General features: G+C 39.4%; 3 protein-coding genes across 3 annotated transcripts in view; 2 read left to right on the plus strand and 1 right to left on the minus strand.

The window, feature by feature from the left end:
- The window catches only part of lnpk (lunapark, ER junction formation factor), a 45,064-nt gene that overhangs the window by 8,913 nt on the left and 10,087 nt on the right, over positions 1 to 26,064 (minus strand). The window contains exon 3 of the transcript XR_015860631.1: positions 6,752 to 6,832. The gene's annotated coding sequence lies outside the window, so the exon portion shown is untranslated. The remainder of the gene's footprint in view (positions 1 to 6,751; positions 6,833 to 26,064) is intronic.
- On the plus strand, positions 1,227 to 8,060 carry LOC148392840 (homeobox protein Hox-A11b-like). The gene is made up of 4 exons (XM_088385971.1): positions 1,227 to 1,359; positions 4,701 to 5,947; positions 6,530 to 6,668; positions 7,842 to 8,060. The coding sequence occupies exons 2-4, from the start codon at positions 5,470 to 5,472 to the stop codon at positions 7,939 to 7,941; spliced, it is 717 nt and encodes a 238-aa protein (XP_088242097.1). The 5' UTR covers positions 1,227 to 1,359; positions 4,701 to 5,469; the 3' UTR covers positions 7,942 to 8,060.
- Positions 11,460 to 14,712, plus strand: LOC148392841 (homeobox protein Hox-D9b-like). Its single transcript, XM_088385967.1, has 2 exons — positions 11,460 to 12,287; positions 14,461 to 14,712. Exons 1-2 carry the CDS (start codon positions 11,585 to 11,587, stop codon positions 14,703 to 14,705), a joined length of 948 nt encoding a protein of 315 aa, XP_088242093.1. The 5' UTR covers positions 11,460 to 11,584; the 3' UTR covers positions 14,706 to 14,712.

Consider the following 26,064-nt stretch of genomic DNA (forward strand, 5'->3'; position numbering starts at 1 on the left):
GTGCATATAGCATGGAATATGATTATGAATCAATGCGTGCATGCATCATGATGCGTGTGGCCTTGAGCTTTAAAAAAAGGCGGTGTGCGTACTTCCTGTGCACGATGAAGAGTTATGGACCCCATAAAATTGAAAATCCTCAAACACACGCATTTGTGTTGCATCATATTCAGCTAACATAACCCAAACTTTTTTTTTTTACCAAACACCCAACCTCAGCCCCACATACACATTAGCCCGGTTGACTGAGCTGTAATAAAGCAACAGACCTCAGCCAAGGCCGTTCGGTTATGATGCAAATCAGCATATATTTCCACCTAACTATTACGCATGTTAAAATATGCGCGCAGATCCTCATTATTTCAGCAAAGACATTAAGGTGCACGCCTGTGCAGCCCCCTTTTATAGCCCTTGTCGTCGCTGAATTAAGAGCAGCCCACCGTGAAGACATATTTTACACTAGGCAACATGCACGGCCACTTTCAACCTCATTTGCATGAACAAGGCTCATTTGCATGAACAACATGCAGAAATATGCTCGAATATGGTATTTACAGAGCAATCCGGACCTGAAAGCAACAACGCAATGTGATTTAACGTAAGCACTTTTCAATTGCATTGTTCTTACAAAAAAATCACATTGATTAATTTATTTCTTGTGTGTTATAATTTAACAATAGAAATATACCAAATCAAATAAATCACAAAAAACTTTCATACAATCAGATTTTTAAAATTTAATTTGTTTTAATATCTTATTATTCTAAAATAAACCTTTTTTTAAATGTACATATGTGCTTCCAAGTATCATTAGCCTTTTTCTCGACCCCACAAAAATAAAATACCATTACATATAATGTATTTTCACGTTGAAATGCATAATTAGGTTGTTTGTCTTTTTAAAAATGTAATTATTACAAAAAGATGTTGCCAGTTTCCATAACGCTCCTGTAAAATATTTAGTATTTTAGTCGGCGTCTAAAAATAATCACAGAATTCCACACAATTGCATGCATTGACTATAAGACAGAATTGGCGCGCGTGCGTGTGCGTGTGTGGGGGGGTCTATTGACAAGACGTTTTACAGTCCACCATTTGCTTGCATACATGCAGCCGTTGTAAAGTGTCTACTACACAGTTTGTGGCACTTTGGTTCAAAGTCACTTTAGTGCAGAGGACGACGGGCTGGGGGGGCGTCGTTTATTGGACTTGGCGGTCTGAGAGTGTCAAAATATAAAACAGAAGACGACAATAGCCGCGGGTCCGTGCGGGGGACAGATGCCCATACACACAAACACACAAAATACACACGCGCGCGTAAAAAGGCAGGTTGTTGTTGATAGGACTTCAACGTGCAAGGTGAGTGGAAAAAATAATTAAAACACTGTATGCATATATGAAAAAGTGTGTGTGCGTGCGTGTGTGTGTGTGCGTGTGTTTGCAGTTAAAAAAGATATAACAAAATCTCCGTTTCATTCAAATACTATAACAACTTGAGAAAATGTTCATTTTGCAGCGGTCTCTCAATATTTTCCAAAATGATGGCCTGTTCCGATGTTGCAACGATGAGAAAGAAATATCACATCATCAATAATAATGCTGTGATTATGATGACGACAAAGACAAATGTAAAAAGCAATTTTAATGTTCAAGTTAATCTCTGCGCGCTTCGTGGCGATAGAAAGACAATTAGACATCAACAATGAAACAATAAGATCTTATTTTAATTACCGTCTTTTGTACAACGGCATCATTTTGTTTTTTATTTTCTATTATAATTACCTTGGGTAAGGTTTGTTTATTCGTATCAATCAAATAAATTTGTACCATTTAAAACAAAAAAGCTGCGTAATACTGAATAATTAGGAAATATACTCCGCGATATACTAACAACTTGCGGTAGGCCTATAACGGGATATTTTTCATAGAAGACGGGTACATTATAAGAGATTATTGTGAAATCGTGCTGATATTTTTCGCTTCGTTTTGGTCGTCATTGTTTGACTGCATCAGGTTTTTTATTATTATTATTATTATTATTATTATTATTATTATTATTATTATTATTAATCATCTCTTATTGCTTTGTTTGCTTTTATTAGTTTTAATTAAACTGAATTTTAAGTCAGTTCTGCCCTGCCTTGCAACGTCTTCATACCAAGTCCTCCCAAAAGTTGATTTTTCTTATTTGCTGTGCGGGTCAACGAGGACGATGTGAGCGTTTTAACAGTTGGCGCCCAGATAAGCTTTTGCATCGATTTGGGCCCAGTTTCGCTGCGGGGAAGCTCGCAAGAATGCACGCAAACTATCGTCATTAAAATGATTTTTTTCTTATATAAGAAAAAAAAAAAGAGACTGAATTGTCTGCACTTGTACACGTGCGCTTTTCCCAGGCTTGGGACATTGCATTTAGCACACTTATAGCTTCCAATACGTAAAAATATAATATATATATATATATATATATATATATATAACTGTATAACTGCACCGCGTCAATCGTTGCTAATATTTTGGCTTCACCAAAGAATAGAAAGTCTGCAGTTACACTTTTACAATGTATGCGCAGCCCAAAGCAAACAGTTTAGCGAAGCCTTCATAAGCGCGTGTGCAAGTATACGCGCGTACGTGTGTGTACGCCAGAGGGTTGTTAAACTTTAACAACAGTGTTACATGCCCAGGTAATGGGCCGTTTTAGTACTGTTGCATGCGTAATGACATCCAAAACAGGTGAAGTTGTTAAAACTAGTTGACCCTGGCCATGATGTCACACACTTGTGACACAACGAGTCCCTCTCTCTGAACACAAATATGACGTCATTTGATTGATACGCCAGGCTTGACCTTGCGGAAGGAAGTCATAAATGTGGAAAATCAACAAAAATGTGAGTTTGTTTAACAAATGGTTATTATTGTGCCATAATTGATTTTTGTGAATGAAAAGTTAAATTTGAGAAGAGATTAAAATAATTGGAATTCTTGTAGGTCTAAAAACACATTTACCTCATAAGGAATAAGGGAAGATTAGTTTTTTTTATTACCATGCTATTAAATAACAATTTAACATTCAGAACACAAAATGAAAACAAAAAAAAATCTCTCAAACTTGTAAGAGAGTGGTCGCAAGTACGCTTCATGCGTCTCACAAGAGTAAAAAGAACCCAACCGCTGTTTAATAGTAAAGTGTAAAAACAATAAAACAGTCAGACTTAACTTGTAGTCCCTGTAAAGCGAAAATAAAAATGTCTTGTAAATTTGACACGTTGGAGAGAAAGGGTCTTGTTAACAACCCTGATCAATTAAAAGATTTCAAAAATTGGAGTTAAAAAAAAGCAATAAAATTGTTTTAAAAATCAAGCCATCATCTCCGCTACCAAATGCTACTACATGTAGCATCTTGAGCCGCCATTACAGTGTGAGGACGCCACAAAAAGCTGTTCCAAACATGGAGAAAGAGAGATTCTCCATCAGGGAGTCTTGCTTTCCAACCAGGATGCCGTGCAACCTGCAAAATCCTCCTCAGATTCATGCAACTAATACACGCTATAAATCATGGAGAAAAAACAAAGACGTACTTTTCCTGCTATGAAGTGACCAGGTCAACTAAGACCGGGATTTATTGCTGTATTTGCGGCTCAGCTGCTTTATTAAAGGACTTACCCTTTTATGTAAGGCAGCACCAGTGGTAGCAGTTTTAACGAGATACCACATGCCGCTAGGTGTCGTTAGCCTTATGCTAACTAGCCAGATGAGGAAAATGCTGGACTCGTGTGAATGTAATCACTTTTAACAGTTAAGATAACCTAGCTTTTACCTGCAGTTGACTCTTTGTTGTTGCGCTTTATGTATTTTTGTGTACAAAGGAGCACAATGAAAATAGTGCCCTTGGGCTTCATTGTGTTTTTATCCTCTGTGATACTTGATTGTATGTTGGGAAGTGCTAATGTGCTCTCTTAGGTGCTATTGCCAAATTAGTCAACCACCCCATGGGGTAACCAAAATACGAGGAATGCAATGATATAAATAATGGCCTGTATTGCTACAAGCAGTGGTGGATGCTAACAGTTGATCAAGATGCTAAGGGCTAGCTAACTATGACTATATTGCATTTTATGGGATTGGTTTTCAAAGTCTTTTTACTGTACAGTACAACTGGCTTTAGTTAAAAAAAAACAAAAAACAATGCACCGCTTTGGTTCAGTAGACACCGTTAGCTAATAGCGTAGCATTCTTCGACGACCTGCCAATGGCCTCAACTGACGCTATCACTCAGCAGCACCGGTTAACAGTTTAGCTAGTTAACAACCAGCCAGCACTAGATTCTCATTTGCTGACTCCCACGTTATTCAAAAGGCCAGATCTACTTTTTTAAAGGTACACATACATTCATTCTGTCTTTAATGCTCACAATATTATACTAACAGTAATTCACAGAAGATTGTAGATTCTCAGCTGAGCTTCTTAATAGATGCCTGAAAGTTCTAAATATTACCGTGGACCCCTTTTCTACTCGATGTGGGAGAAGTACCATCTGGTCCAAAATGTCAAAAAGGACCTCTCTTTCACAGGACGTACTTCTTTATTGTTTTTTCATAGCCACATTAATTGTGGTTATCTTATTTTGAGCTTAATTATCATTTGCAAAAGCAGATTTTTGAAATCATAACATCTTTTTCTATGTAATTTACGTATAAATCAAGACAGAGGCAAACACGCGCAGACGTTTGGCTGCAGCCAAGATAAGGAAATCTTCCCTTTCACCCATAAAAAGCATGAGCAGAAGCAGTGCCGGGACGTCTACTCTCAGATTTACAGGACTTGAGCGAGACGGCTGCCAACCCAGCTCCGATTGGATGCTTTATTTTAGAGCCCGAGCTCCTGTTAGACTCATTCATTGACATTCAAAAGTAGATCTGCTTTGGACATCAGCGATGCTGTCTATCAAAGATTTAGGAAGTGCTGCTCATTCCCACAACCCCAAGGACCCAAATAAAGTCCCAAAGTCGACCCGGATGTCAGCAGCCTCATTAATTCTAACTGGATGTAGTTATCAAGTAGACCATCATAAAGGTGTGATTTGAGCAAATAAAAAGCATTGGGGAATGTTTGTTTTCCTTTGTGGGATGATATCATTGGTCCAGATTCAGTGAGAGCCACTGTGATTTTTATGGGGCAACAGGATCCCTAGGAATGTTTTTCCTTCTTTTTGCACCATCCAGGAAAAATTCAAAATAAATTCAAATGCATGGAGACAGTCCACGCAGACCGGTCATGATCCTAAGAGGAAAAACACTCGGTGCCTTTGTTTAATTGTACCCTGCAGACCAAAAAATGTGGGCAGGCTCAAGGTCAAAGTCTTATTATGATATTTCCAAACGTCTCCCCAATCGCCTGCAGCTTACCATGTGCAGCTGCACTTTTATATCGTACACATTTATGTGACATGAACCTTTTTATCTGGAAATAAAAATGTATTTACCCAGCTATAATAATTCGCCGTCTGATTCGGCCTTGGTCGCCGCGGGTCTGTGGGACCACAACACGGCGGCGGCAGCGGCGGCTCGGGGGTACCGGGGCCTCTGCTTCCCGGAGCCACGCACGCATGAGCATCCTCCTGCGGAAAGGTGGGCCGTGTACCAGGCGGGCCGTCAACCCACAACACCGCCAAATTTTTACCACACCTTGCCGGAGACGTGCACAGCGGCGGCGGACCCGAGTCAAGCTTATTTTCTCTACGCGGGGACCCAGCAACAGAATTTCCTAACCCGGCAAGGAGGAACCGAGGGAAGCCGGTCGGCGGTGTTGGATTTCGGGGGAGGAGCGGCGGAGGCGGAGGGGTCACCCGGGAAGTCGAGCGGGGACGGAGGGGAAAGTAACCAGGTTGCGCCGGTCTGCGAGTCACCCGAAGCCGGGAGGAAGGACGAAGTGGACGCGCCTTATTGCGGAGGTTGGTTGAGGCGCGAGTGCGCGAGTGAGTGGCACGCACTTGTTCAAAAAATCTCTAAATACATTTTTGACCTTACAAATCTACTTTTGTTTTTAATCAAATTAGCCTAGAAAATAAATGACTTAACTCATAAGCGAGATATGTTTCACGTTATGCGCATATACAGCAGTTTTGTTGTATTCGAATACAAATTCCAACAAGCGATCAAATACTACTTTAAAATGTGTAATATAGAAAATATTTAAGATCAAAAGTGACTTTTTATTTAGGAATTGTGCGTTACTAACACAGCCCGAATATATGGCAAGGTCTGAATTATTTCTTTTTAAACTTAAACACTTTAATATCTGAAATTAATATTATATTAAGTAAAATTCAAATGATTGTACCAGTAAATTGCAGGACAATTTTGCATTTGAATTACAATTTAAAAAAAAAAAGCAAGGTGCCCTTATAACGCAAAAAAATCCTTCATTCTGCCCTTCCCTTTCATTGCAACGTTTCTTCTGCTATTAAATATGACTATATCAGATTTCTGAAATTTCCTTGCTGACATGTAACAAATATGTTCTTGTATGGCAGCTGCAGTAAGGAGGAGTAAGAAGCGTTGTCCTTACTCCAAGCAGCAGATCAGAGAGCTGGAGAAGGAATTCCTCTTCAATGTCTACGTCAATAAACAGCGACGTGCTCAGCTCTCCCGTCTCCTGCACCTCACTGACCGGTAGGCCTACTACGTATGTGGATCACCTTGCGCAATGCATAAAAATAACAACACGTGTATGTATGAGTGACGCATGCACTCACACGTGGAAAGCAGTCGAGCTTCATTTCTTGCAATGTCGAAGCTTCTTCGATGACACCTCAAGTTTCCACGCGGGCTCCTTCCTGCAGGGGGGAAAGAACATTTCACATTTATTTGGATATGCAGAGCCGTTACATAGCAACAGTGGCTTGAACTATTTGGCAAAGTCCGCCGCATTTTTTTCAATGGATTCACGGCTTCGACAGGCAAGAATGACTTTTGTTATGTCTTGGCTTAAGTTGAGCCTAAACTCAAAAGTAAAAAAAGAATCAAAGTAGTCCTTGTAAGAACATTCTTCTATTTGGAGTAATGATAATGTGATATTAAAGTTTTTTGTTTTGTATCAATCCCGTTTGGATCATTAAACATGCCCTGGGTCAATTTGATCCAGAAACATTGTATTGTTGTTTCTGAGAAAGGAAAAGGAGTGTTAGGTGTGTCAAAAGATCCGTTCGTTTTTCATTTCCAAGCAATTTTGGGCTCTGTTGAATGAGTATAAATATCTCTTAAATCATCCCCAAATGGCAAAAAAAATCTCATTGATAAAAATCATCATCCATCCCTCTTATCTGTTATGAAACTATTGTGTCAAAATCAGAATTTGGACAGCTTTCCAGCAGGTAAATTTGCTGTCAAATGTGTCCACCAGATGGCGTTACTTTAGCTCCATTCAAAGCATGCAGCATAATTCCACACCTTTTATTGTTTGTCACAATCGCAACCTGAGCACTTTAGGCATTTTGATGTCATTTTCAGTCGACAGCAAGTGGCAAGACGAAATTCATATTCAGACAAGATTCATATTCCGCAATTGTAATATTCTTCATAAAGGGTTAAAATGTTGGCACGTCAATACTTAACATACTAATGTTAATAGCATATTCCTATTTGCATTGAATATTCATGTTTACGATGATGCCAAGTGACATCATGGCTCTAAATCCGACCACTCGCTGTCATATGTTTGGCGAGCAAAGAAGCCAACACCCAATATCCACATTAAATCAGATGTCTTTTTGAAGCCTTCATATTTTTTTTTCTAAATTTATGATCTTTCTGTAAATCAACCAAGTGTGTCTTGCTGTTGTGCAGGCAGGTGAAGATCTGGTTCCAGAATAGAAGGATGAAGGAGAAGAAGCTGGGCAGAATGCAGTTCTATACCAACGGACCTCAACATCTCATGGGTGTGTGAATTGGAGATGATTAGATGTCAAATTTCTGGGGGGATGATTCATAATCTGAATATCTTCCATTGCAGCAGTTATTTTTCAAAGAATCACTGAATTCAATAAACAAATACATTTGTATGAATGAAGTTGTATTGTGTTGTATTTTAGATGATGGTTAGCTCAGTTAGCTCACTCCAAATATATTAGCATATACTTCCTTGATCTTTAAAAATTTTGGTAGAGCAGATGATGGATTAACACAAGAATTTGTTGAAATTTGATTTTTTTTTACATTTTAACGTTTCCTTTTACATGTCTGAGTAGCAGTAAAATGTTACTTGAAACAACACAAGCAAAAAAAATGTACCACAAAAAGTTAAATGCTTGTTTTTTTCCTTTTCTTGTGAAAGGAAAAAATATTTTATTAAGACCTACATTAAGTTGTGATTACTTGCAAGATGGGATGATACATCTCAGGGATAAAATATAAATGCAAAAATGTCCTTTCGCTCTTTTCGAACATTCTGAATAAAGACATGAAACAAACAGTACGGCAAATGCTGTGAGCGTGATGTCATTGACAAGCTTAATCGTGACTTTTAAGGTTTTGACATTGCAAATACTCACCACGTTCTGAATGCAGCTTGTTTGTAATACAACTCCGAGTGAGTGCTATTAAATCAACTTTGTTGCCAGGTTACGACACTTACATTTGTGTATCATCCATGTGTGAAGGGTACTCCAAGACACACTCATCCTTTCGCTTGTGTACGTGTGTTTGCGTCAGTGGGTGTGTGTGTGTGTGTCTCAGACGAGTCCAAGTCTGAAACTTGAACCGCACACATCAACACCTCCCAGCCCCGCAATTTCCTCCATCTCGGCCACTTTTATTGGGGGCAATAGACTCTCTTCACATTCACTCCACAGCCTGTCTGTCTATACATGTGTGTGTTGGTGTGTATTTGTGTTCATTTGTGTGTGCGGGACGTGAACGCACACCCACAGACGGACACAGACAGGCACATGAAAGAGTAGATTGTGTTTTAAATGAGCAGCAATAAAGTGCAGCAGCAGCCTGTTCAGCTGTGTGGGCCAACACTGATGCACTTCCACTTTATTGTGCATTAGTGCCTTGTTGCCATTTGATCAACCTTTAAAGTCCAACGGAAAAAAAAAAAACAAGTGGGCTTTGCCACCTCAAGTGTCTACAAAGACATTTTTTAAAAACATGTATTCAGTATCCTTGATTTAGCTTAAGGTCCAGGTACTAGTACTGTTCGCCCTTGTAGAATGACTAACTAGTAATATTATTTCTATATCTGGAATGCCACTTTGATTTGAAATTTCTCTAATGTGCTGAATTGTCTTACTCATAAGGTCATAGAATTTACTAGTACACAGAGCTGGAGCTGGATTTCAGAGATACGGAATACATTCTCAAAGGGCGCTTTGTGTGAGATAACGTTGCCATTTACATAGGCGATAGCGGCATATGCGATGAAAACACATCATAATAGCTTCTGATTGATTTCTCGGTGTCATTTTGATGACCAGAGTCAATGCAGACTGGGAATACAATTAACATCTCGCTAGAAATGCAATTATGCAAATTGGGTCGGTGCCATGTATGAGTTCTTTTATGGATAAAATGTGCACTGTGGTGATATGAGTGATATCATCATATGTGAGGTTTTATGGAAATCTGTCAACTATTGGAGTCAAATCTACAACTCCTAATATATAATATATTGATTTAAAGGTTTAAAACTAACATAGCATCGATGATAGTTTCAAAAGTTAGTCTATAGTGTTTTGCAATGTGTTAGCATTATGCTAGCTGTCATTCATAAGGCAAAGTTATTTGGATTTGTTTTCAAATTTTAAACTGTATGTAGGCTAAAAGCTTCAGTAACACAATTGCTAGCGTTTCATGTTTTCAATGTTATACAATGCATTTGTATTTAATTGATACGTTCACATAGCTTAGAGGGAGCCCACTTACACCTAAGAATAACACTTTGAGAATTTCCAAAACAACTCTTAACACTTCCTCTGTGGTGATGTTAGTGCAAGATTGAGGCTGGTAGGAGAGAGCGCCCCCAGAGGCAGGCACAATCCTCTGAAGGCTGCACCAGGCAAGGCGCAGCCACTAACTACGAGCGAAGAGCTAAATGACATTTTAGGAGCTGATTCATGCCTTTCTCTCTTTAATCCCAGACCTGCTGCCGGGGGTTTATTCTAGGCCGATAAAGCAGCGAAGACATTTTAGGAGGTGAAATATGGCTGCGCTCAAGTGTTGGCTGCATGCAAGCGGCTCACTGTTTTTATTTTTTTTTCTCCCCCCCCACAAGTCTGCAGATGGAAAACTTCATGTAGTAGCCTGATTGGTGAAATGTAGCAGTACTTAAATTCCAGGGGGATGGCTCACATTCAAATGTTTGTTTAGTGCCAATACATATTAAATTAAGCTTACTGAATGAGATTTCATAGAGGGAAACATGCATGGGACAAATGAAGGCCTCACTGTACAATTTCTATTCATCCAGCCAATAGGTGGCGCTAGCCTGTTGTAATGTATGTGCTATGAAGAGCAGAAATTTGAATGGCTATATTCATATACGATACTTATTTTTTAAGATCTCGAATAGCAATAGTTTATACTACAGAGTAAAATGTGGAATAATGGCATAGTTGCAAGCTATATCTGATTTCTTATTGTAATTATTATAGATTTATGAAAAAAAAAGAATCCTGAGTGCATAGCTATTTTATATACAACATGCAATTCAATTTATGCATGCTTTATATAATTGTGGAACATTAATATTTATTGCAATTAAAATAAATGACAATCTTGCATTTATTAGTTTGCATGCTTCTCTATATTTCATTTATGGACTGCATTTTAAAATATTACTATTATTTTAAAATATTACCCCCACCAAAAAATTTTTTTTACCAACAATATTTTTGTCACCAACGTGAAAAGATTTTTGGAGAAATAGACCCATTGATAAATACTGTTGTATACTATCAGTTATGAATGTTTTGTTTTTATTTTCATTTTTAGATTTTACTTTTACGAGATAACACTGGAGCTTTGCATAGAAAAGAGAAAGAAATAATGAGGGTTTTTTTTCTTTGGCTTGTACTGCACATTTACAAAGTGCATAAGGCAATTAAGTTTCATTTGCGGATCTTAACCATGTAAACGTGTACAAGTGGTCAACAGCGGTGCTCGTTCATTCATATTTCTGGTCATAAAAAGACAGTGGAAGCAGACGTAACGCGCACACGCGCGCGCACGCACGCACGCACACACACAGATCCTCGTTACCGTGCTTGTAAACGGCTCTGCTATTTCATTCAGCCTGTAAAAGTGATTTTTGTGTGTCTGCGTGTGTGCAATACGCACGTCCATCTGGCATTGCGCGGGCCTCCTATCACATTTGCGAGCACAAAAGAATGATTTGATTTATTTGCGCTGCTGGGTAAATACAGTGCGACCATGTGATCGGCGCCATAACCAATAGGCGGCTGAGGAGAAGGTAAGGGCAGGAAAAAAATTACTACCATTTTAGGGGAGGATGGAAGCCACTATACTGACCCATCTAAGGTTTTACAGTCGCCTTTAAGTGTCTTTTTTATTGAAATAATAAAATAAACATGTCGCTAACAAATTATTATTCCATGATGGGGCTGCAGACTGAGGAGCCGTACGGTGCACATTTCCTCCCGGCAGGCTTGCAGGCGTCGACGGCCGGCTGCGCAAAGCCATCCCGCGGCGCGGAGGAAGAGGAGGGGACGCCCGGCTCGCACATTCCGGATTTTGCCCACTTTCCCAACAAGCAAAGCGGCTTGAATGGCTTCTCCCCGTGGACGAACCCCCCTTCGGCGTCGTCGCCGTCCTCCCCGCCGCTGCAGGCTGCCCCGGGCGCGTCCATCACGGGACTTTTCCACCCGCACCACCTCCTCGGCCACCACCACCAGCAGCCTCCGCATCTCCAGCCGCAGCAGTCCCCTTACTACACCGAGCACCTCGCCCCGGCCTCGGAGGGCCGCTTCGTCCGCTGCTGGGAGGGCCCCGGCCCCACCGCGGAGGGCACATTCGCCGCCTGCCTGCCCCAGGCGCAGGGCTGCCCCTCGAACCCGAGCTCGAGGTACGAGGCGGTGAAACCCGACAGCTCGCCGACCCGGTCGCGCGGAAGTCCCGGGGACTCGACTTTTGCCAGCCCGGGAGAGGTGGTGCTCGAGCGCCTGGGGACTGCCGAGGAGCTCCGCCGGAAGCCGGAGCCCAAAAAGGAAGACGAGGACGACGACGACGACGAGGATGACAGGAGGAAAGGTCGACCTGTGCAGCCTGACCCAGGTAAACATGCACGTCCAGAACCATACGCTGACAGTTGTGTGCGTGTGCACGTGTGTCTATATGCAAGTGTGTGTGTGTGTGTGTGTGCAGGAATGCGGCCATATGTAAGGAAGTGTGTGAGAGACTTTTATTGGCCTATAAATGTCCTCCAAGCCTCAACGACAATGTATAAAACTTTATTGTCCATTAAAATAATTAGAGCGACTTTTGCTGTTATTTAGCACGTTTCGCACCATGTGCGCCGCCGCACCGGTGTGTTTACAAGGCCGTATGCACTTGACGGACACTACAATAGGGACACCTGCGCAACCCCAGCAGCATGCACAATCGTGCACCCACGAACAAGTTGGAATAATGAGTCAAACTATTAGGAGAGCTGTTCCATAAATTGCGGTTGCGTGATTTCACCACTGAAAGAGTGATAGGATATTAGAAACAGTCCCTGCACTGCAATTTTGAAATAAACATCACAAGTGAGCATTACTAGCTTTAAAAGGCATAATACCCAATGAAGTGTCCCGATATTACGTTTGAATATTTTGACTATAAAACGATATAATAGCTGCAGGAATATGTCATAGGAGGTGTGGTGAGAGCATCAAAGGACTGTTGGCTATTGGCTGACTGAAGAAATAAATAAATATATATATAACTTCCCCCACAAATACATGGTACATAAAAAAAATCAAATTATAATTGATAAATAAGTGCACTCAAGTATACGTCATATGAATAAAATAAGTTAATAAAACACAATAGGTCATCAGTGATAGTCTACAATTTTACTGAAAAGAAATGTATTTTTGTGTGGGTGCAAAATGAGGGTCAACGAGTCCTTGCAAGGAACAACCACATGAATAAAAACAAATCTTAATGAACGCAATAACGCTAGAACAGGAATTGTGTATAAAGTACTGCTATTGGTGTGGTTGTGTGAGGAAAAAGGTGGAAAGTGAAGCTGGGAGGTGAGAATTCACCATAGCACGACACTAAAAAGAGAGTGTGTTGGACTTACATTTTTAAAAAAAAAAAAAAAATATGGACATCGGTTGCACACATCAAAGTCAGATTTCATCAACTATGAATTCATTTTGTGCAATATTTATGTTGGCACAATATGATTTTAATGCATGCAACCAATCAGTGTGCGTGTGTGTGCGTGTGTGTGTGTGTGTGTGTGTGTGTCATGTCTGTCAGTAAGAATTTCCCATGTCATCGCTTAAGAAAATAAATAAATAAATAAATAAATACATACTAAATAATGAAAGTGATTTGATTGCGAATTTTCCAGATGATCCCAATACTGTATTAATAGATGGATGGAAATGACAACAAAGCAAAACTGAATGACGGCAATCTTGCTCTTACAGATTCGGTCATGACACAATGCTGTTCAAAAAGAGTGAAAAGTCAGGCAGGTCAGGGGGAATTTTTCCAGGTCATCGTAGTGCTAAATAATAAAAAATAAAGAAGCTTTAAAAATAGCTGCGAGCTGCTTAGTGGCAGAGTGTGAAACACGAGCCTCATTTATACTTGTTGCTCGGTGCGCCTGCAGGTCCAGCACCAGCCGTATTTTTTAACCCCAGCATCTCCGAGGAGAGAGCCCAATAAAACAGGCAGCTCGGGATATCTCCATTTTTTTTTCATTTCAAACAACCAAGGCCCCAGTGCTACCAAAATGGGATTTATAACCGCACTCCTTGCAAAACCTGATTAGATATTTTGGATTGGGGAAGCAGAGAGAGTTGTTCAGAATAGCAAAAGAAATAGATAAAAACATCATCATGGCCTGATCTGCAAGGAGCCCAATAGCCACGCAGTCATAAAATGTCTTCCCGGGATTGTTTTGGGGTAAACCTCATTTTAGGAGTGTCAATAAATAGGATAGAATGTGATAAGGTGGAATGTAAGTTTGTATACATCTCAAAATTCTTTGGGCGCTTCTCATCAAATCTCCCGGTGCAAGTTGGAATGATTTGTCATAATAATATAACACTGCAACTACATTGAATGTATATTTTTTTTAAATGGCCACCAGGGGGCAGACTAATATTTACATTCAGTACATATGTATGTATGGGAAGAGTGCTCAAATATGACTAATGTGCTCCAAAAATGGAATTTTAAGTTTAAAACTATACGCAAACTTTTTTTTTCCGCCACCCCACTACAGAGAACCCGTCTGCAAGCTGGATCCACGCCAAGTCCACCCGCAAGAAGCGCTGCCCCTACACCAAGCACCAGACCCTAGAGCTGGAGAAGGAGTTCCTCTACAACATGTACCTGACTCGGGACCGGCGCTTGGAGGTGGCCAGACTCTTGAACCTGACCGAGCGGCAGGTGAAAATCTGGTTCCAGAACCGACGCATGAAGATGAAGAAGCTGATGATCCGGGAAAGGAGGAGCATCAATGAATAGGATGGGATGGGGCGGAACGGGTGGGAGGGAGGGGCAAGTGTAACATAAGCTTGAGGACATCTAAAAAAAAAAAAAATGGACATTTTTGGGTGCTTCTCCTCAAACCTCGCTGAATGGACGTTATGGGACTTTTAAGTAACAATAAAATTATAAACTGAAAGACAAAGACGTCCACACTGTGACAGTTAAGTCCACATGAATGCAAAATATATTTTTTGCTTCTGTTCCCACTTGTCGGCATGGTCTTGTGAGAATTTAGTAGGATTTTCTACCCCAAAAAATGTTCTAAATTAGTGGCGAAGTGATTTTTGGGAGGGGAAACTTGAAAGTGTGTGTTAACGGATGTTATGAAAATGTACCCTAATCACTTTGAAATTGTGGTCAAATATTTCTGTCGGATGATTTTATGGTGTGGTTGCTCTGGACACACTTTTTGTACCGTTGCCAATTAGATTCTTGTAATAATGTGCCTGAAGTTCTCGAAAAATATGGCCAATGAAATTTCATGGTAAAAGTCAAGAAATAAGACAAAATGCTCCCAAATTATGTCAGAATGTTATTTAACGTTCTTTTTTTTTGCAGCACTTTGGCCATATTTGTGGAATCTAACAAAAATATTACAAACTAAAATGAAGACGACCACAACTTGACACACATGGAAATGCAAATTATATTTTTTGCCACCCCTTGTTGGCATATTGCAAGAATTTAGTCGGAGTTGGTACGAAAATAATAGCTGCAATTCAACATTTTTTGATAGCGATAACTTGAAAAATGAACAACTACACGCCCTAACCACTTTTAAAATACGATGAAAGAATGTGGTATGCTCCGAAACTGTGACGAAACTTCACATTTTTGAGTCCGATTTTGTGCAATTTGTAGTTGTGTCTTTTGGAAAGTGATGGAAATTTTATGCTTTAAGTACTAAAACTGTGGCAAAATACTATCAAATATAACAGACAATTTGATGGCAAGCTTTTGCCTCGATTCCCCTGTCAGCATGTTCTTGTGAAAATTTAGTAGGATTTTGTACAAAAAGGAATTTTGTTGAACAGCTATATGTTGCTGGAAGTAGTAGTCCATAATTTCTGTGGTTAACTGTGTATTATTTATGACTAAACTATCGCCACTACAGACTGAATTATGTTTGTAAAATAACGCATTGATTCGGAATCTGTAGAAATCCTATGTTACAAATGTTATGCCTCCCAAATAATGTCAAATATCATTGGAACGGCACTGAAAACTGTTTTGTTGATTGAATTTAGTCAATTTCATTTCGTCAAGTGGTTGCACAAAATTAAATCATCTGGTACCAGATACATCAAAATCCAATCCAATGGTTTTGGATCCAGATAGTTTTTGTATCATGTCCTACTGAATTTTCATTGTGACATGCAACCCCCCCCCCCCTTCCCTCCCGTTTTTTATGTATGTGAAGTATTGTAATTAGTAGAAACTTAATGTCAACTAATAGAGCACCATGTTGAAGATCACTTTTTGCACAGATTATTCATCTAGGGCTGAAGTTTTCTGACAACTTCCTACAAAAAAATCTCATTACGTGTCACCCCCTCCCCCCAAAATTTTTGTGGTCTTGTGTTTAGGTGAAAAACTTAAGTAACGTATTATGTAAAATATAAGGAAGTTCAATTTTGCATACACAGGCGTAGTCACGCTCTCGTAAGACATCCCGGACTTTTTGTGTGCAATTTTCGACTAAATTGCCCTCTGACACACCCCACGAGTGATCTCATGACTTGGCATGACCCGAAATGTACAGTAAAGATGATTTATGTCAACACATAAAACCTCACTGAAAGAGCAACCAAAACACACTCACACCTCACAAAAACAGAGACACATAATTGCATAAAATTAAAATGATTGTAGCAAATTCTTATCTTAAAGTGGATTCTGTAAATATTGAGTATCTTATGTTAAATTGGGTGACATTTGCATGGCTGGTTATTGTTTGGTTTAGAGACAAGAAGGCACTAATATATACATATTTGGTTTCATTTGTTACGAGAAATGTGCTTTTAAAACCATTGTTTTCATTCTCTGTGTTAAATGTGAAATCATTGCTACGGGACACAGTGGCATCACTTTTAATATGGCGCGTCGACATCATGGGTTGTATCCAATGTGAAATTGTTCTATACACCATTTTATAACAGTCAAGTGACATAATGTGACAGTTAGCATGTGACTCAAACGTGCGTAACGAGCGAGCAGTCTTTGTCACGCAAGCTAACCGCTGCTGTGTTGTTTTTGTAAACACAAAAGGTACGATTGTATAAAAAAGCCCAAAAAAAACCCCACCATTTTTTGACACAAATGCAAATAAGTAACCTCACTCCGTTTGTCTAGCGTTAGCATGTAGCATAGAGTTGGCGTTTCCCAGTATACTGCACATCAGCGAGTAGACTGTAAATCTATACGAAACATAATCGCCAGCTAATTGCAGGGCACAATTCGAAAAACAATTTACACCAATGGGAAATTTCGAGCCGTCACTGATGCAAAGGCAGGAACTGTGAGACAAATTTGCTAACCACGGGGCCTACCATGCTAGCCTAAGCTAAACGATATCAAGTGTTATTCTTTTGTTGGTGTGTTGACATTGTTACTCTTACTCATTATGAAATTCACAAAAAAACATCGTTTTCATACCACTGACCGCAGTCTTTACTTTGGGCCAAACCACAAGCAAACCAAACGGTTATTGACAAGTAAACTGTTTGTTTTGAAATGACTCCCTGTGGCTACATAGTTTCTAATAAGCCAAGGGTTCCCGCCCTTTGACAGCGATGAAGTTGTTGTGACTATTCAATCAAAAATGTTTTTGTTTTTTTTATATAAACTGCATGTAGAATTCAATAGGCATCATTGTATATTTTTTGTTAGTCACACATGCAGGCGTGCACAAACATTTGTGGTTGCTAGGTGTCAGCTCACACAACGCAAATGTGAATGTTGCTGCTTCTTTTTTTATACTTTTGGACACACTCAACAACTCAATACAGCCCACAGTGTGTGAGCGTTCCGTGGAATGTCCGCCACACAACTGGAGCCCAGATGTCATGTCTGCCCCTCCCCACACACTCTTTTGAACAATTATGAAATAAAATGCCCTCTACAACCTCAATCGTGCATATCATATGCATTATGAGTCTTTTTATTTTTAATGATTCAATATTAGCCTACAATATTCATGGGGGCGGGGGGGGTTGTTGGTATTTTTACGTCTATTTCTTCTGTGTGAAAAAGCTCTGTAAGCTACAATGATTTTTTTTTCTATGCTGGGGGAAGGGGGAAGAAACCACTGCAAAATGATCACTTTCTTTGATTTTCTTGACAATAGATTGTAATTGTAATTCATGCTATGTACATTTATTGGTAGAAATGACAAAAAAATGTCAAATCACAGCTCCAGCGTGTTTTTTTTTTTTTTTGGTCTCTTTCTTTTCTTCTGAGCTGTACCGTATATATAGTGGGTGTGTATTTGTGTAATGTGGCCTATATATGGTTGGTATATGTATGCACTTTGGTCCCTTTGCTTGTTTTGGCAAAATATGTGCAGCCTCCTAGCTCCTCACTGCGCGCCTCTCGTTTATGGCCGCCATATAAAGCGCATCCTCCTGCAGGGTCATAAAGCAACAGCATGCATTTGGAGAATAAACGTGACTTTCCCCCCCACTACTCTACCATCGTGCACACACGCACGCACACGCGCACGCATATATAGAAAAGACGTGGCTTTTCTTTCAAAAGAAGGACAGCGAGAGAGAGAACAAGAAAAAGCCATAAAGTAATTAAAGCCAGACAGTCTCGGTGACTATATGGTTTTATTGGACATCCTTTTCCTGCCTGGACTGCACCTCGAAATGTTAAAGTCATTGTCTGACGTGGTGGGGGGAGCTGACGGACTCGAACCTCGGTGCAAAAGCGCCAGACCACAAAACGAGCCAGGAAGCAAGCACAGCAACCGAAAAGAATGAGAATGAAATGAAATGAAAGTATTTCGTGTTTGTTTGCTCGTGCACAGCAGTGCGAGCTCGTCGGTGACTGGAAACGACAAAATACGAATTAGAATCGATACTTCAACCCAATTTCCCTCTTTTGGAATTGCATTGTTTTTGTTTCTTTGCTACATTTTTTAGTTGCACGTATGGGCGATCTATCTTTTTTTTTGTATTGGATCTTTTAATTATACATCGAATTTGTTTTGTTTTTTTGCAAGTGCAAGTTGCATGATCCTACGATTTCACATTTCGTTTTTTCTTTCCATTGATAAACCTGCTATTTTTCTTTGAAAAATATTTCTTTTAAATATTTATTTTCTTATTTCTATATTTTTTTTTATATCCCTATTACCTTCGATTTCACATTTGTAATTTCAGCATTTAAAGTCGCAACTGTCAACTGTCATTTTATTTTCACTTTATGTCCTATCATTTTTTTCATTATAGTGTATCTTTCATTTTTAATACATTTTTTTTCTCCATGCGAGTTTTTATGCGCACTTTTTTGTTTTTAAAGGTCTATTTAGTTTCATTTTCCCTTAACTCTTATTACAAGTTTATGTTTAAATATATATGGATTTTCCTCTTAAATTGAAATAATAATTTCATTAGTTTGACTAGTGCGTTTTTTTTGTATTTACTAATATAATAATTAAAATGACATCAATTGTCTTTTTTGTCGAGAATCTGTCGTGACTGTCATGTCGGGCTCTAATACTGAAAATCGATGTAGGTAAAACCTAAAATAAAAAATAACAAGTGCAAAAGCACTCCCTTCAACCTTGTAGTGCTAACAGAAGTGTGAATTACATTTTTAGATGGTCTCGTAAAAGGGTATAAGAAAAAACACACGAACACAGACAGAGAATACGAGTGTGCATTAATAGCAACGCGGCGCGGGGGCTGTTAAAGTGCCGTAGAAATTAAATAGAAAGTATGTAACGATGAAGTTATTGCTCGTATAATGAAAAGTTGCCCCTGGTTCTACTTTGCGCTATCATTCACGCAGTAAACGAGGACGACTACGCTCTAATAGATGACGGTTATTTCCAAACTAAATGAGGGGAGAAAATATGACTTTTTAAAATTTAATTCCGAAGCAAATCTCTTTTAGGTTCCAACATCAAGACAAAGAAAAGTAAGACGTAAAAATTGGGTTAAACAGTTTGTGGCTTCACGTGTGTTTTGTAGTTGGATACTTTTTTCGCTAGGTGGTGCTGTTGTCTTGCAAAAGTGATGGATGCTTGTTTGAGGGACTCATCTTGGAAGTGACAAATAACGGAAGAGATGTCATTTATTAGCTGTTTATCCCCCTGAAATGATTGCAGACTTCAGTGTAACTTTTATTTGACCGTTTTTGTTCACGTTTGTTTTTGTATAGTGATGGGCAATAATCAACATGTGATGTCAATCAAATATTATTCTGCCATTTAGATGCGCTGTATGTATTTACTAGCTCGATATTGGCTAGCCGATGAATGGATGGATGGTTAAAGATGTTGAACATGTCGATAAAAGTCTTCTTATTGGAATAAATTGGGTCACTCTTGGCTTTTTCCATTAACTGACATTGATTTGAAAAGAAATTCAACACTATTCTGCACTGAAAGGGCTTGATATCATAGAAGGCGCCATGAATGTGTAGAAAATAATAGGCCATATTGTCATATTGGAATGTTCATTTCATAACTGCAGTGCAAGTGGAACCTAAATTTAACGTGGCAGAAAATCTCTCAAGACTTAAGCTCCAACCTCTTCATTCTCCATTATTTCCATAAAACGGTCTTTTTCCACCCATGCCACAGCAGTGTCTACTATGCAAACTATACTGCTATTGCGCTATAATAATTTTGTACCAAGGGAAATATGTTGAAGGGGGAAACTTCATTTCGTTAGGGCGTAGCCTTCTCTAATAGGAAAAAGGTGCTTTGCTGCCATCTTGTGGCAATTACAAACCTGCGTGGGCGGCTGCATTCCCTTTTGTCAGTAAAACACTGATAAGCATTATTCATCTATTTATTGAAGTCAAACAAAAGAGTAATAGATTTTGAAAATATCGGAAGTTATACATTACAATCTGGTAGATCCACAAATTTTATTAGGCCAGCTCGGGTCAAAGTGACCCTTGTGTGCAACAGTATCCGCGTTCAAATACTGTGTTTAAAAGTCCCTTTACGACCTGAACTGCCCTATGTTGTGTTTATTGGCAATGGGTGTCTTTGGTGTTGGGGGGGGAAGGGGCTTGTTGATACCCTGCCGGCTTTAGTTTACAAGACGCGAGTCGTGTTTCTGACAGCCAGCGGGCCCACGAAAAAAAATAACAATCCAGATTGAAGAGCCAAAATCCAATCTTTCTGGGCACAACATTTAAATAACATGCAAGGAGGTCATTTGTTACCTTTGATTTCGTTTATATAATTGTGCTCAATGAATAATTTTGCATAAATGATAGGTTGAAGTAGGCTTAGGAAAAATATAAACGGTGAGACGAACCTTCTAAATGTCGATGTATCTTGTTAAAATTTCAATGTTTTAATAGAAATAACACTAAGGATTTTTTTCGTTTCTGAATATATTTAAATATTGTCTAAAATATATTTCCTTTCATTACATTAAATGGCGACGGAATATTCAACTAAGAATGACTATTTATTGATCGATAAAACAATTATATCTGAATAACGGGGTTTTTTCTTGAGGATTGCGCATGCAGTTGAAAGGGAGAAAAGCAATAAACACACGCACACACAAACACACACGCCATAATATGTCATAAAAAACAGTAACCATAGAAACGTGTTACAAAAACGTAGCTACAACGAAGGTGCAGTGGTGGAAAAAAACAGGTCTAAACGAAATAGTACGTTGCTGTCAGTTCTACCTAAATTATTTTTTGTCAAATGTCGCAGGCACATATACGTATCTGGATTTTCGTAGGGGGGGCAATAAGACAAATAATGATTAAAAAAAAAAAAGTAACGCCATAACATGCATGTACATTATTCTAGAATGATTAGAATGATTATTATCTACAATACATTTTTAAATATCTAGAATCTTTTTTTAAATGCCAACCACTGCACTGCGTATATTTCTACTTAATTGCAGTGGCCCTCTGCAGACTCACTGCACACTACCGCTGAATACTAATTGATACATACAAGGAAAAACTAGATGTGTGAAGAACGGGAAATAAACACAAAATAAACCCGAAAATACAAGTGAGGGGAATAAACAACTGCAGTATGAAATTGAAATGATCTTGGCACTTCATTCTTAATATTCTTAACTATGACATGATGCTGATTATTTCACGTTCGTAGTTGTGGCTAAGAGGACAAAAGGCTGTTTTCATTTTAAATGCGTGGCAAATACATTCTCGTAGCGTATTTTATTTTGATTTTTCATTATACCTGTCTATTTAAGTTCAGATTTGTTATCTGATTTGTTCTTCGAGGAAAACATTTTCCTGATCATCAGTTGAAAATCAGAATTGTTTCTTCCTTATTTCACGAACAAAGTAGGCCATTTTTTTTTTTCATCACGTTTGTGCGGTTGTCTCAAACACTCCAGTAAAACGAAGTAAAATCATGCTGACCAAAGATTTAAAGTAAAGGTACAAAAAAAATCCTACTGGCGTTGTGACATCATAGTGCTCGAAAAAAAGCACGCAAAAAAGACGTAAGAAAAGCTACAAATTTCCAGAAACAAAAGCACATTCGTATTGCTGCCCCACCTCCCAAACCGTCTGTCTTATTTGCGCATTGGAATTGCAGAAAAATCAAGCCGTACATAAACGAAATAAAACAAATATTCGTATCCATAACTACACATTTCCATGCAGTAATATATATATCAACGTATTTTAAATTCTTGAAACGAGGTCCAATGACCAACGACTGCAAAACGAACTAAAAAAAAAAAAAAAACTTGCAACAGCTACAACAAAAATGCAGTGTTATTGACGCATCGAAATTAAAGAAACTTGTGCTGGTCGACTCTAAAATCCACGTTAAGTGTATAATAATGCACATTATGAACCCCCACCCCACCCCAGCCCAGCCGCAACATGGAGTTTTCAAGATGGATTCTTCTGGCTTCCTGGCTAGTGCAGCTGCCACAAATCATAGCCCCCAAAATTCCCCTCACGCCTGAGTCTTGAGCTGCTGCTGTATTTTACGAGCGCGCGCCCGCCGCCATTGGCCCTCCGCATGCACGTGACCAATCACGTCTCACTCTTGCTTCCTTTCCTTCCCGTCGCGCGTATAGACGCGCAGCCGCCTCGACGCACGCACGCACGGTAAAAAACTCGTCTCTTGTCACACCCACACACCCCCGCACTTTCTTTAGGCTTTTTTCCAAGTGTATTTCTGCACTTCTCATTCGAATGTTAGCCTATAGTTTGATGCGTAATGACGTCATAGCCTATATGGTGCGACTTGCTGCAAACTGAAATCGTCTGTTCTTTTTTTTAAAAGATGCTGGCGTGTATGCGGATGATCACATCAGCAGGTAAGCTACTCTTTCAATATTTGCATGATGAATACTAACTGAAACTGTTATTATTGCTTCCTTGCGCAATTTCTGAGGGCTCAAACTGTTACTAAATCATTTCAGATGTCTCCGAAGTAATTTGGATGCGCATTTACTTCTTTAAATTTACTTTGAGTGCCGATTCGACGACCATAAATGCACAATTAAGTAAGAATTACAAAATATGGTGACGTCACGGTGAGTAGGCGGCAAGGGAAGTCGCAGCAAAGATTCGGTGCAGATTTAGTCTTGACATTTTCTGACAGATGTAGCAAAGTGGAAGTGGAAGTGAGATGACTTCACCTCGTGGTGACGTCATTGCCGCATGATGCAAAGCACTTGGGATTATCACAGGATGATAAAAATGCATGTTACTGAAAGGGTGCACGTTTGTTTCTCATCATTGAGAGATACAAAAGGGGGAAAACATTTTCAATCATAAAGTTAACTTCAATGAACTCAATATGAAACGACATCTTTTGGTCTCACTCATAGGTAGATGGAAATAACTAACGACCCCCACTACTCATTTCCTCTATGTGCGCTTTTTATGAGGGCCCTGTGACTGGGGCTCTCACACACCCACAGAGACACAAAGATGGCAGTATTTTATGTTTTTCTTTCTCCTTTTACAATTGTACACTTCCTAGAGCGGAGGAGGGGGCGGGGTCTGGAGGGGGTCAGGGAGAGAAGGATAGAGGAGAAACAAAGACAGTATTTCACTGGTGATGCTCACTGGAGCTCAGCTGGCACTGACAGTATTTACAACCTACTGCAATGCGGCAGAGGAGCCCATTGCCGTGTGTGTGCGTGAGCGAGAGTGTGTGTGCGTGTGTGTGAGAGAGCAACAAAAGGGACAAAGGGTGACAGTGACGCCACACAAACCTGGAAAATTTACACCAGGAGACAGACAGATGGACAGTTGTGTCGTGCTGCTGATTGTGGGTTTGCTCTTTGTATGTGCGTAGGATGACAAAAACGACGACTGAGAAGGTGAAGGAGAAGAGCAGCTGCAAATTTGTCACGTAAGAGCAACTTATGCGTCTCCTGTATCTGCACATGTGCAAAAAGACCACTAAAGAATGACTTGTGAATAAGAAGCAACATGAGTTTGACACCATTTCAACTCAAAAAAAGTAACTCTAAAGTAATTTATGAACCCCAAGACGGACTATCAAGCACAAAAGTGAAATTGCGTAAAAGAGATCCAATAGAGTTAGATGCCTTTGCAGACATTATGATCAATTTCGAAAATGGGCGTTACCTTCGCAGCTCTGCAGTGCACATCAATTTAATATTATAATGTTGACTAACATTTCTATTCAGAGTGTGGACAAAAAAAAACAACATCTAACGAGTTCACAAACTGAGGTATTAATAGATTTTATGCAAAACTGTACGTATCGTTTGCGGTTTTGGCCTACAGCCGCATTATACTAAGGAGGGCTGTTTCTAATATTTTGGTGCAATGTTACGCACTGCAGTTGTACACCAATGCAATTTACAGTCACGATAACTTGCATACAATATTGTTACATCGATGCTTTCATCTAAACTTTATTATGTTTACGAAGGCAGAATTTGGAATTGTATTGCTTATAAAATGCTGCAGGTTGCCTAATTTGCGGGGGCGTTGACTGTTTGATTATAAATGTTAACATTTCGATTCCAAGCAGTAAAATCTTTTTTTTTTCTTTATAGCAAGATTGTTCAATGTTGAACAATGAACAAAAGGGCTGTCATAGCACCGCAAAGCGGCAGGTAACGCCCATTTTTTCCTCAGCGCAGTCTGCTGTTGCTACTTTTGTCCACTAGGGAGCGGTAAAAGACAAAGAATAAAACTGCGCTCCGAGCACTGCAGACAGGGGGACATTTTTAATCTATTCAATGTCTTGAATTATTTTGAATGATACGCAACGTTACGTCATGTTTGCAGCATTCATGTCATATTATATGCGATAATGCAATTAGAGCACAAATAAATGACAGTAATGCTCATTCAAACATTTCATGTTTCTACTGAAGCTTAAGTGCAGATGACACAAGCCCCTGGCCAACTACTATATGAGCTTCACTATATCTTTATTATATCGCAAGACTAAGACTCTTTGGGGCGGGTATCTGTAACCTCCAGCTACCGTGAATGCACCTTTATCAGGGTGCGTTCGCATCAATGGGAAAATTAATAATTAATAGTACAGACGTATAAAGACGCTTGTTGTTTAAATAATTTAGAATGATAGCCGTGCATTCAGAATGATGTTTAATGGCTATAAATGATGCAAATATGTTTAATTTGGCGCAATTCAAAAAAGGAAGTCAAACACAAGGTCAGTTTGCGCGACGTCATTATCCGAGTTATTTGAACACACCTCCACCGGGGTGCGTTCAAATCCGTTGCAAACTTGAATATCTTTTAACGCCACAGACGTTGGAAATCACGAAGTAGGTTCCATTCCATGGGAAAATTGAGCTTTAACATTATATAGGTAATAAATTATGTAAGTGCGGTTATTAGCTACGTGACAAAAACCATCGCATCAAGTGTTCTATTAAGGATGTATAATAATTACAAATGATGCATTTGTCGTACATTCAAGACGATTGTTCTGTTATTGCATAGTGGTGGCGTTTTTGTTTTGTGTTTTTGCAGCGTTTGGCGGGACACACACACACATGCGCGCGCACGCACACACGCACGTGTGTTTTCACAGCGCCTACTTTATGGCTTTATTGCTCCCCATTTACGGAAATCAAAGCAGGAAACAAATGTTCCAGCATTCCAGGGGCATCCG

The sequence above is a fragment of the Syngnathus floridae genome, chromosome 9 (assembly GCF_059516105.1).
Source record: "Syngnathus floridae isolate MCC-2025c chromosome 9, RoL_Sflo_1.0, whole genome shotgun sequence".
NCBI lineage: Eukaryota > Metazoa > Chordata > Actinopteri > Syngnathiformes > Syngnathidae > Syngnathus > Syngnathus floridae.